The sequence below is a fragment of the Gallinula chloropus genome, assembly GCF_964237585.1.
Source record: "Gallinula chloropus genome assembly, chromosome: 9".
In the NCBI taxonomy this organism is placed as follows: Eukaryota; Metazoa; Chordata; class Aves; order Gruiformes; family Rallidae; genus Gallinula; species Gallinula chloropus.
Window position 1 is genome coordinate 9,201,834 of NC_140094.1, and position 12,545 is coordinate 9,214,378.

The following is a 12,545-nucleotide window of genomic DNA, read 5'->3' on the forward strand; positions in this document are numbered from 1 at the left end:
AATGGACAGAAAGAATTGCAAAGATGTTTCTTTTTCATATTGAGAAAATTACCTTTCATAGCTACTTCATAATTTGATTTTTCTTAGGGTGGAACAAATGTGCATTCAGATAAAGGAAGTTGGTGATCGTGTCAACTACATAAAACGGTCATTACAGTCTTTAGATTCACAGATTGGCCACCTGCAGGATCTGTCTGCACTAACTGTGGATACTCTGAAAACACTGACTGCACAGAAAGCTTCAGAAGCCAGCAAGGTGCATAACGAAATCACACGGGAGTTGAGCATTTCAAAGCATTTGGCACAGAACCTCATTGAGGATGGCTCTCTAAGATCATCTGTGTGGAAGAAGCATAGCATCGGGAACGTCTTCGGTTCTCTTCCGCAAGGAGGCCTTGAAAGTAACAATGCTTTACTCTGTAACATTTCTATACGTGATGAAAAAGAAGCCCAACATAAGACAATTGGTCAGGAGTTAGCTCCAGTTCCTCGAAGAGAAGAAACAAACTTTCAAGAGGCAGGTTCCTCAGGCAGTGCCTTATTTTCAAATGCCGTTTCCCCTCCAGAACTTCGCCAACGAATACAGGCTGCAGAGATCTCAAAATCTATTAGTAAAAGTAAAAAATTAGGCAATTCGTCCAACAGCATGCCACATATAACATCCCCAACAGCTAAATTCTTTGTTAGCACTCCATCTCGGCCCAGTTGCAAAGGTCAACTGGATTCTTCAGCAAAGCATGAAGAGACTGTTTTCTCTAAGGCTACAGAAGGAGATAATAATGTAGAATTTGGTGCATTTGTGGGTAAGTATAAAAAAGTAGATTCTGAGTGTCCTGAAGTCATAATTAGCTGCTCTTATCCTCTTGCTTCTGGCTCTGCTTGCATTGCTTTCACCCAACCTTGTGTTGAAAATGGAGGATACGTTAATTGTGGTTTTATTCATGATGAGAGTGACACTAATGATAACTACAGCTGCAGAGTTGACAAATGTGATCACCAGTCCTCTGTCAACTTACTGAAGAACAACCCCCAAAGGAAGTTCGCTTTGTCAACTGGCGACCTGACATCAACAGTCAACCGTAGCGGCTCGCATGGAAAATTGAATATTAAAGATGAACTTCCCAAAAGTCAGCATGTCCATGCAATGGAACTACAAACCCAAGATTTATGTTCTAACATCCTTATGGGACTGCTTCATAAACTGTGGACCAAATCTAAGCCACAAGGTTTGACTTATCAAGAATTGTCTAGTATTTTGGGTGTATTCCGGTTGCAGGTGACTCTACCATTTTGCTCTGCTTTTGTTGCTTTTAACATCTCTAATTTCCCTACGTTGCTCAAATATTTTTTTTTCTTACTTAAACTTACATTTCTTTATAATTCTGTCACATAGACAATATTTTTTCTGAAAAGCATTAGCTGGTGGATGAGTATAGCAGTTTTGTGCAATTAGCAGCTCTACTACTTGGTATCACCATTGTAGACAAAGTATTTGGGAGTCATTCTAAACCTCCTACCTCCTCATTGCATAAATTAAAAATATTGTCTATTTCTTGACGTAATTTCAGAAGACTTCTGAGGCTGATGGAATCCTGGACAAGCATCTTTGTGGTATCTGTGTCAAGCTGAGGGATCCTCCTATACTATGTTTCTAAACACTGTTATAACTGGGATCTTCCACTGTTGCCTAGGCTAGCATATCTTTCAGCAGTAGTTTTGGAAGTTTCCAAAGTCCTTTGTTAAATACAGCATTATGCCTCCCCTCAACTTTTTGCATAAGAGTAAAAAGTTGCACATTTTTTGTTAGAGTTACCTATGTGTTTGGCTGGTAAAACAGTGGCAGATTCATTGCAAAACACAGGTGTGGGTTTACTAACTGGTTTCTGTAAAGTACATAATGCTTTAAGTACGCTTAGTGTATAGCAGATCGTAATCTGGAATTGTAAGGTTGCCTGCAGAGGTGTTGTCTTGCCTCAGTTGTTCAGGGATGTCTCAGTGTTGTCCAAAGGTTTGCTGGGGATGTAAAAATTGATATCTTTAAACAAGAGTTTATTCTACTGGTGTGAAACTTGGGGGTTCCAAGAAGTTACATACATGCACTAGCATTTTTAGATTTGTCTAGAAGTAGAAAGTGTCTACACATTTGCATGCTCTCTAGCTATTTATTTATGATTTCCTCCTGGTTTAAAAAAAACACCTTTTTTAAAAAATTCAGAAAGCAAGAACTAAACAGGAATAATGGACAGTGACTGTATAACTCTAATCTTTAAATGTACTTCACCACTAATAACTTTGAATACTAACTATACTTATTTTACTGGAGCCAGATTCTTAGTGTATGGTCCTCTGACATCTGTAGCATTTAGAACATGCTCTTCATTCATAGTGTCCAGGTTTCATAAAACTTGTGGCACAGTGCAGCTTTCCACTGGGAAGCCAAGTAGATTTTTAGAAAGCCACGTGCTTCAAAGAATTCTGAAAAGTATTTTTTACACCTGGGAGGATGAAGGGCATATTGTAAAAGCTACCTCAAGAAAACTGTCTGCTTTTCCTCCATTTGTTGTACCTGCAGAAAAAGGCTGCAATTCAGACTGCCCTGTTCCTTTCACATGAGGAGCATTTGCTTGAGTAAAATGCTAAAATGGGAGTTTTACTTTTGGAATAGTGGCAAGCCACACCTTCATGTGGGAAAAGCAATAGTTTCACATTCCTGTTTTGTTACACTGATCTTTACTGGAGTCTGTTTGGAAAGTCTGCCCTAGTGCAAACAGGCACATGGAACTGAAGTGGTTTGTAACCCTTTCCTGTGGTGATGCAAACTATTGGCGTGGTCAGAAAAAATCAGGCCCTTGATTTTGAATCCTGTTTTTCAATTCACTGTGTCAAAGGTCACAGAGACAGCATGGAGTTGCAGCGGTTTAAAGAGGCAGCAAGCAAATTTAAAGAAAGAAGTGCTGATATTGAGGTAAGTGTGGAAAACTTTATTGAACACAACATAAAAAAGCTTCAAGCATTCTTTCCAGGCTGCGTTTTGCATCTGGTTTATGATTTAAACTTTAAAAAAAGTGAAAACCATAACTACACATCAAGTACTGTTGCTACTAATGAAATATTAAAGAAGATCTGAAGTTAGGAAATCTGAGATGACTAGAATGTGAATTAAGATACAATTGTGGATCTCATAATTAGCGTTTAATGAAATAGTTGACACTCAGAAGTTTCAAGATCGACATTTAGGAAGATTTTGGTGATTTCTGTGGTATGTTACAGAGCAAAATGGTAGTGTAAATTATTTTAAAAAGGAACAAAAATTTTTCATTGTGCTTCCATGAATTAAAGGCCTTTACTTACCATAAACTAAAATTATGTATAATTCCCATTTTATTAATAATAAAAATAATTAAATGGAATGTTATTGTTGCAAACCTGCCCTCCAAGTGCTATAGTTTTGTCACTCTAGCTGTTGAGATAAGTTAGTAAATACAAGTTACCATTTGCAGTTACCCCCTAATTCGGGGGAGAATCTGACTTGAGAATTGCACTGTGACCATTTGCAATGTCAGTGTTCTGCTGAGTTGCTCCTTCTGGACCTTCTGATAAGTATATTGTGTGACCAAAAAGCTTTTTTGTGTGTGTATTCTTGTATGGTGTGGTTGGGTTTTATTTGTTGGTTTGGTTTTGTTTTTTTTTTTTGTTATAATGTTTACTATTTGTTTCGTGGGTTTTTCTGTTTGATTTGGGGGTTTGTTTGTGTTTGATTTTTATTTTTTTTTAATAGGAGCAACAGGAAGACTTCAAAAAGGCTATATTGGAGGGCATAGAGACAACCAGACTTCAAGTAAGTAAAGAAAGATCCCATTTGTAAGAGGCATTATTTTCACTAGATAGCAAATGTATTCGTTTCAGCAAGGCAGGGAACTCTGTGTTCCTTTATCATTATCTGCAAGTGAACTCTGGTCATGATTTAAAAAAAGAAATGAGAGAGGTGCAGTTGCAGTTCAATCTTTGTACAAATAGAGCTGGATGTCTCCTTGACATAGGTCTAAATAGTTCCATGTTTGGTACCATTGGGATGGAAACTCCAGTAGCATTTCCAGACAGTACCACTGTTTTTAAACACTGTAATATAATTATCACCTCTTCACTGGTGGGACTGAGTCGCTTCTTACCTTCCACGGAGGCCCTGCAGTCATTGTAGGCGATGAGACACCGAGCGTGTGTGCTATGCTGAACACTGAAATGCAAATAGGCTTAAAAATGGGTCTTCAGAGGACACTTTCAGTAGATGCATTCCATGTCTTGCCTTTCAGTGATGTATTTATGTTTAGAGATGTAAAATAATAGTCTTTCTTGTGCGTATATAAATGCAGAGTCTTGTACACATGCACACACGTGTGGGTATAGACATGTTTTGGGCACACGCACACACAGAGGCATCTGCATGTCTGGGGGATGGGGTGTGTGTGTGGGGGATGTATTCTGTAAGATAGGTGAAAGACTAATGAAATGTACATTTATTTATTTGTTTGTTTATTTGTAGGGTCTTCAAACTGACTGTGGTCTAAGGCAATCTAGTTCTTGTGGTGGGTTTACTGACCCTCTGGGAGTCCATTCAGAACAATGTAAGTGTGTCATGTTTTCAGGTGACCTAATTTTATCTCTAAAATGCACTGATAATGCGTATTGTAAGAATATACAAAGGAAACACAAAAGTTTAAAGCATCTTGAAATATTATCATGAATCTGCTCGTGTGTTTTACTGTGTTTTCGCTAGCCATGCCAACTTAATTCTGTTACCCTGCATTTGCCACAGATAGTGAGAGTCATAAAAAGCAAAGTGTTCTAGCCAGGACTGTGCTGGAAACTTGTAAAGATAGTTGTGCATCAGGCTTTTTTGACACATGCTGTTCTCTGTCTAGTTATGAATCTCTTTCATTTGTAGTATACAGCAAGAGTCGAAGAGCATCAAGTGAAGACACCCAGCAGGTAGACTCTAAAGCAGCCTTACTGACGGTTAGTATCTTCCTTTTTTGTTGTTGAGCAAAACTACAAACTGTGAACAAGTAATAAAGAAAACAGGTTGTGTAAAGAACAATCCTGATTTGTGGACTCATTTGCTCAAGGAGGCAACAGAGGGGGACCTATTTTGACTGAGGGAGAAAGTTGTGCACGTTCTCTACTACATATTGTGTATATTCTCACTATGAAAATGTATGCTGCTCCCTGTTTATGGAAAAAAACCCACAATTTTTGGTTTATTTATGTAGTGAATGTATAACCTTATCTATTCTTTTAACTGTAGTTACCATTCCTTAGTTGTATTTGGGTCTTTCCATTCGACTGCAGTTCAGTACAGCCAGGTGAAGTGTTTCCAATAAACAGGCTGTGCTGCAAGATCTTAAAACACATTGTCACCTTCAGTTACCTATACTACATTTCTCCTACAAAACTGAAACAACCTTTGTATTTTCTCTCCATTGTTTTACAGGATTGGTTACAAGGTAGACCTTCAAACAGTAGTCAAATGTAAGTAAGCTTTCTACTAATGGAGCCGTTTTATCACTTTGTACTTTGATTTTTCTTTTTTGGTTGCTGTCTTTGGCTGCAGTGGTATTCAGTTGCAGTTAATGAAGAAACAAGGTTTAAGGTTTGGGGTTTTTTTGTAATAAATAACTGAATGTGTTCATTGGAATGCTTTGACAGGTTCTATTTAGATTAATGGGGCCACATGTCAGAGTACAAAACATGCCCTTAAATGAAAATGACTCTGTTGACACTTATTAGGGAGCTAGCTTCCTGGTAAAGGTCTTTACCCAACCTTTCAAACTGTAGACCTTCTCTGAAATCATGCAGACATTGCTCCTGTTAACAATTATCCTCCAAGTTAACTGTTAAAACCATTACCTTATTAATCTGATAACAGAAGGGTAAGCTGGTGTGAACAAGTTTTTAATTAAAGCACCTCTGTGGGAATGAGCTCTTGTGATGCAAACTTTACATAATGCTGTGCGTGACCTGGTGGTATTTAAAGTATAGCTCTAAAACATGAGATTACTTAACAGCCTCCCATTACTGTTTTGTAATTAAGAAACCTGTGCTGCCCTTGTAAAAATAGGATAAAAGCAATTCTGTGAGGTTAACAAGGTGACCTAGGATGATGTGTCAAAATCAGTGAATACAAAGTAGGTTTTTAAGAGGCAATGACTGTTGGTGTGTGGCATTTCACAGGCCTGCTGAAGAAGACGCGCTGAATGGTAAGTTTGTTTCTGCAGTAAACAAGCTGGGAGCTTTTCATATAAGCAGCTGTTTGAGACTGCATTTAACTACTGCTAAGTTTGAACATAATGGACATGTAGTAGTGTGTGTGGTTTCTTTTTAAAATAAATAGCCTACCACTGAGCACTACAATTTTTAGTTGTTCACTGTCCACACACACACACTCCCCCTCCCCAAGTACTAAAGAGCTACCTATGTGTGACACTTAATTTCCTGCATAGTACATCTTTCAACCTCTAGTGATGTGGCAAGTGTTCTTTGCATGTGGTACTCTTAATACACAGTACAAGGAGCAGACAGTATCTTTTTATTTTTCTTTTTTTAATCTTTCAGGCATTGCTTCTCCTTTCAAGCCTATCATGGATATCAATTACTATTACTCAGGTCAGTCCCTCTTATGAACTAATGTTCATATGTTTAATGATACTTATTAGATGCTTAAACTTTAACAAATGCTGTCATTTTCCTCTAGCTGTGGAAAGAAATAACTTAATGAGATTATCACAGAGTATTCCATTCACTCCTGTGCCTCCCAGAGGTAAGAACTATATTCCTTGTTGCTGGTTCACTACTGTCTTTTGGGCAAGAAAACAAAAGTAAACTCTGTACAGATTCCTTCCCATATTGAATGATCAAACCAAATTTCATGCTTGCTCACAGCAAGTGTGAAACTAAATTTCTAGTGAACTAAAAGAACTTTAATGTCCGTGTTGCAGAACTCAAAAATATCAATGAGTAGGACGCCTTTTCTAGGGCAGCTCACTTTATTATGAATCTAGATTTAATTGTGGTTGTCCTCAGAAATAATGATGCAGTGATGATAGCACTATGCAAACAGTTTTTCTTACAAATTATTCTGGAAGGATTCCTTTGTTTTGACTCCCATTAAAGTGTAAACAACTATTTCTTAATGCTGTTTGAACAGTGTCATTAACAGTTCTAATTAGGAGGGCAAAACTGCTGTACTGGTTTGATGTATGAAAGAAGTTGGAGGGAGGGTGTCTTCCCACAATGTAGTTTAGGGAATTTAATTCAGGATGTTAGTAACCACTTGTTGAAATCTAAGAAACTGTAGGTTTTCAGTGCCTTTAACTGGAAAATAACATGTGGTGACTGCTTTTTGTGTTGTAACACAGGCGAACCAGTCACTGTGTACCGCCTTGAAGAAAGTTCTCCCAGCATCTTGAACAACAGCATGTCTTCCTGGTCACAGCTGGGACTCTGTGCTAAAATTGAATTTCTAAGTAAAGAGGAGATGGGAGGAGGTTTACGTCGAGCTCTGAAAGTAGTATGCACGTGGTCAGAATATGATATCCTGAAATCAGGACATCTTTATATCATCAAATCTTTTCTTCCTGAAGTTGTGAATACTTGGTCAAGCATTTATAAGGAGGACACTGTGTTACACTTGTGCTTGAGAGTAAGTTTTATCCTTGTCAATTATTAAATATAGTCAGGTATTATATGTTAAACAGGACCTTCTAACCACCCCAAAAACTAGTATATATGCATTAAGAAAAGGAACAAAAGGTTAGTCTGCTGTCCTTTGAGCTGAAAAGCTCTGCTCCAGTATGGTTTATTTAATCAAAATGCTCCAACTCTTACACGTAGACATAATTTAAAAAGCAAGCAATTAGCTATACTGCCTTGAGGCTAATAGACACAAACTGTTCCCACTGGGAATAGACACATACTGTTCCCACTGCTTTTTTGGCTGCCTACTGTTCCCTGTCCTGTAATGCAGCTAATGAAATATGGGCTTTGAATTGTAGGAAATCCAACAGCAGAGAGCAGCACAGAAGCTCACCTTTGCTTTCAATCAAATGAAGCCCAAGTCCATTCCATATTCTCCCAGGTGGGTGTATTTAAATGTTCATCATGGTGCATGCTATTGACATAGAGGGTTGGCTGACAGATGGATGGAATATATCAAGGTACTGATGTGTGAATAGACATCTTGGAACGTTACTATGAATGTGTCAAGCAGAATTATCCTTGGCAGTACTTCCTATTGATTCTTGTGCCTAGATACTTCCTAGCCTAATGTAAAAATATAAATAACTTAAAATTACTTAAATTCTTATTAAATCAAACAGAAATCTAGTAGTAATTATATGTTTGGCATCTATTTTGGAAATAGGTTCATTAAGTATGCTTTTAACTAGGTTCCTGGAAGTTTTCCTGTTATATTGCCACTCTGCTGGCCAGTGGTTTGCAGTTGAAGAGTGCATGACCGGAGAGTTTAGAAAATACAACAATAATAATGGTGATGAAATCATTCCAACTAACATGCTAGAAGAGGTTATGCTAGCTTTCAGCCATTGGACGTATGAATATACAAGAGGAGAGCTGTTGGTGCTAGATCTGCAAGGTAGTGTCCTTTTTTATATTTGGGATTGGGGCCAAAGTAGATGGAGGTGCATTTTTCTCTTGTGATAGCGTTTTATTAAGAATTCTTATGCCTGTAGTAAATGACAAGCCTTATTTAGGGTATTTTGGTCTACTTAATCTGAATCTATGGTTTTCTTACTTAATATGGCATTAAATCCTGCAGCAACATCGTTTCCTAATGATAGGCACCATAAAAAGTTGTGGGGTTTGGTAGATTTCTCTAGTGCCAGTACATAACCTGTATTTATTCTGAGTCGCGTGTCAGATATTCATGCTGTGAGAACTATCTAGGAAACTTTGTTCTTGTGGGTAAAAACTGAAGTCAGGACTTGCAGGCAGATGTCAAAATAGGTAGAAGGAATCTGAGGAGTACAAAGTGCTTGTTTAGGAGCAATTTTTGTAAAGATAAAGAGTATTACATACAATTTGATTTCTTTTTTTTTTCCTCCCTTCTGCTTTTCTTCTTGGGGAAGCTGAGAAGTCATAGCTAAGGATGCCAGGGCTTTTCAGTATTAATGCATTTGTGTCATGTATCAGATTTAACTTTTTCTTCATGTGCTGTCTGAAGGTGTTGGTGAAAATTTGACAGATCCCTCCGTGATAAAAGCTGGAGAGAAAAGGTAAGGTTCAAGAAGGGTTTAAACCAAACTTGATAAAACTTTCACCAGAGAACACATGCAGCCCATGTTTATGTGCCCTTTGTTTCTCAGGTCATATGATATGGTGTTCGGCCCGGCCAATCTGGGAGAGGATGCAATTAAAAACTTCAGAGCGAAGCATCACTGCAATTCCTGCTGCAGGAAACTTAAACTTCCTGGTAAGAGTTGCTGTGTGTCTTCTGAGACACTCGTGTCATGGAATGTTTTATGGTACATAACAAGACAAGTGATGTCATGCTGTGAAAGTGAATAAGCACTAAATGGTGCTGTGTTGTAATTTTGCTTTTTAAAAAAATACACCATTTTAAGATAAAATTGTAACTGGAGGATTTAATGTCTGTGGGCTCTATAGCCATAGGCACAGTGTTTGAGGAAGGTAGACTGGTTAGACCAAAACTTCAGGAGGTACAGTAAAAAAAATGAAAGAAAAGATGAAAACAGTAGGAGAAGCAGGTCAAGATGACTGCAAACCTTCAGGCTTCTGGAGCAAAATGATGCTTATTTGCTTGCTGGCGGGGGGGTTGTGCGTGTGTGTTGGATTTTTTGGGGGGGTAGAGGTGTTGGGGATTTTGTCTTTTTAAAAAAAAAAAACAACCCCAAACCCCAGACATATCTAGGGGCTGCAGAAATCTGTTTAAAAATGTCCATTTGCGGACAGTTTTGCTGCATAGACTACACTACACTGATCTTGAACCTTGAAATTGCTTCTCTGTATCAGGCTTTTAGGCTTCAGCAGAACAACATAAGGAATTTCCATGATTCCTGCCTGTTTCACACTGCTCTTACAGGTTGTCTCTCACATGGAGAGGTGTCATTCATTTAAAATTTGAGTTGTAGATCCTGCTAGCAGGAAAACAGATCACAGAAGGATCTGGTTGCCATGGAAAGTTGACTCAATACTTGCTATCATATCTCCAAATAAAATATTTCTGTAGTGTCCATAACTTTTTCAAAGCAGAGCTTTAGGCTTCTGACTGCATGTATGATAAAACCATCATTTTCTGACACTGAGTATATTGAGGAGTTCTTCTTTGTAAGTACCTATGTGTGCCCAATTCTTTGGGCCCCACTGATTCCATTATCTCAAGAAATAGTAATCAATGTGCCTTGTTTTTGTTTGTACAGATCTGAAGAGAAATGATTACACACCTGACAAGATCATATTTCCTCAGGATGACTCCCCTGAATTGACAATTCAGCCTGGAAGCTGCACCAAAGAATCCGATTCAGCTAATTCTATCCGTCTGATGCTCTAATGATGTGACCAAATCAGTGGCTTCATCCAAACTGCGTGGAATGTCACAAAGTTGTCACTTATCTTTCCTTCACTATGATTAAAAGAAAGATCTGTCAAAACCAGGATCGCTGGCTAGGTGGAATTGGGGCTGGTCCATAATCTAAGGACCGAACCCCTTGTGATAACATCTATGGAGAACAGCTCAGCAGCTGATCATTTTAAAGGCTGAGTAACGATGAGTATTTAAGATACGTTTTTAAAGGCGCTTTTTAGCAGAAGGTCTATTTATTTTTATTTTTTGTTTGTTTGTTTAGTGGAAGATTTTTCTCTCTGTAGTCCTGTGGTGTGCAATATGCCTTGAAACCAAAAGGATTCTGGTAGTTGATGGTTTAAGGTAAAAGCATTTGTCTGTTTGGCAGCTCTCTTGCTGTCAGTCGGCAAAAGACAGGAGAAAGTACCTACCTCTGTAATGCCAGAGTATTCTTTGAGTGAGCGTTTTTGGAAGTGTTCCACTAATATTTTTTTCACCAGATGTCTTTTAGTCTGGCCTTTTGAAGAAGACAGAGCCAAATGAGGTGTGTAGGCTGAGGCTGAAGGTAGGAACTTCATCTGTTCCGACAGCGAGGGAGTGTCTCCTGAATCAGAATTCAGCTTCGTGGCTGTAAAGCTGGGGGGTTGTAGAATAGAGCCCTACTTGTGCATAATGGAATTCCTTCTTTTATACATTTCAATTTTATCAAGTCACCGTCAAATAACAACAAAGCCATGATAGACTGGTATGATCATATTTCATAGGAGAATTAGTATGTACTGGTCCAAATAAGTTGCCTTGTAAGAACACAAGTTGGAAGTGCTTTGCCTCGTATGTAGTGACTGCTTCAGAAGTTATGCCTTCCAAAGATCTCCTAAACCAGTATAGCAGAGCCGAATGTACACATAACTTCTAAATGTATTTAAAATTGTGTAGAAAACATCTTTATCGTTATGTTATTTGTGGTACTTATTTAAGAGAGACTAGGGTTGGATGAGCATTATGTACAGTACGGGAGATTGCAATGCACCTTCATGCCAATACAAGGTAATTTAACTGTCCCAAATACTGTTGAGCGTTCAGCAAGGAAGAGCTGTTGTCCAACTGAAGTTTCATGCTGCGATTTTTTTTGTTTTTGGTTTTGTTTTTGTTACATAGGTACTAATTTGTAATTTTTAATTAAAAGGGCAGTATATAGCTCTATAAATTTTTTTATTCAGTAGTGTATCTTATAGATACAGTCCTAAGGCACGAACACAATAGCTGTTTAAATGGTGTTTTATGTTTGACGGGGAAAGGTAAAATGTTCTAAGGATATAATACTGTATACATTTTGTATATCATTAAATCTTTAAAGAATCTAAAATAAATTTATTCTTGTTTACAGACTCCTGCTGTCTGTCTTCGTCTGAAAGGTTATTTGTGTGAATTTAAGTCGAGTTTGCCATGCTGGATGAAAGCAGTTGTTTGCCTTTGAGATATCTCAGCTTCAGCTAACACTAGAAACCAGGGGTGGGAAGGGGAAACTGATAGTAGTGAGACATATGTGATGGGGTTGATGGGTAAATGGGACAGAAGTATCTTCAAGCTCTTCACGGTGTTTGTTTTGCATGAGGAGCTGCTTCCTGGATGCCTGGCTGCGTCCCCTGCTGTTGCTGTGAGGTAATGGGCAGTTACTCAAGATGTACTTACACCTTTCTAAAGCTACATTCTTAGCCAAGCACCGGCAACAGTTACTCTCCAAGGGAGGCTGGTTCTTCCAGTGGGGAGCAGCCTCGGGTGGTGTGAGAATGTCACCAAATTTGCTGTATGAAATAAGGAAACTGTTCGGGGAAAATTGTGAGAAAAAGATTGGAAATTTGTTTCCCGACAAACAGTTAACAACACATGGTTAATTTGGACAACCACAGAAAGTCTCTTCAGTAGTTTTGTCTGTGACTCATTCCTTAAC

The 12,545-nt window shown here is 38.3% G+C and overlaps 1 protein-coding gene across 1 annotated transcript in view; it reads left to right on the forward strand.

Moving 5' to 3' along the window:
- Positions 1–11,982, forward strand: part of TRPM7 (transient receptor potential cation channel subfamily M member 7) — a gene marked incomplete at its 5' end in the record, with an annotated part of 55,398 nt that extends 43,416 nt beyond the window's left edge. The window contains 15 exons of the mRNA XM_084267934.1: positions 88–1,226; positions 2,889–2,965; positions 3,779–3,838; positions 4,541–4,622; positions 4,943–5,013; positions 5,489–5,526; positions 6,229–6,254; positions 6,610–6,660; positions 6,749–6,814; positions 7,413–7,696; positions 8,049–8,131; positions 8,442–8,647; positions 9,236–9,287; positions 9,378–9,484; positions 10,452–11,982. Of these exons, the coding sequence (XP_084124060.1) occupies positions 88–1,226; positions 2,889–2,965; positions 3,779–3,838; positions 4,541–4,622; positions 4,943–5,013; positions 5,489–5,526; positions 6,229–6,254; positions 6,610–6,660; positions 6,749–6,814; positions 7,413–7,696; positions 8,049–8,131; positions 8,442–8,647; positions 9,236–9,287; positions 9,378–9,484; positions 10,452–10,582 (2,473 nt within the window). The 3' untranslated portion in view covers positions 10,583–11,982. The remainder of the gene's footprint in view (positions 1–87; positions 1,227–2,888; positions 2,966–3,778; positions 3,839–4,540; positions 4,623–4,942; positions 5,014–5,488; positions 5,527–6,228; positions 6,255–6,609; positions 6,661–6,748; positions 6,815–7,412; positions 7,697–8,048; positions 8,132–8,441; positions 8,648–9,235; positions 9,288–9,377; positions 9,485–10,451) is intronic.
- Between the last annotated feature and the right edge of the window lie 563 nt (positions 11,983–12,545).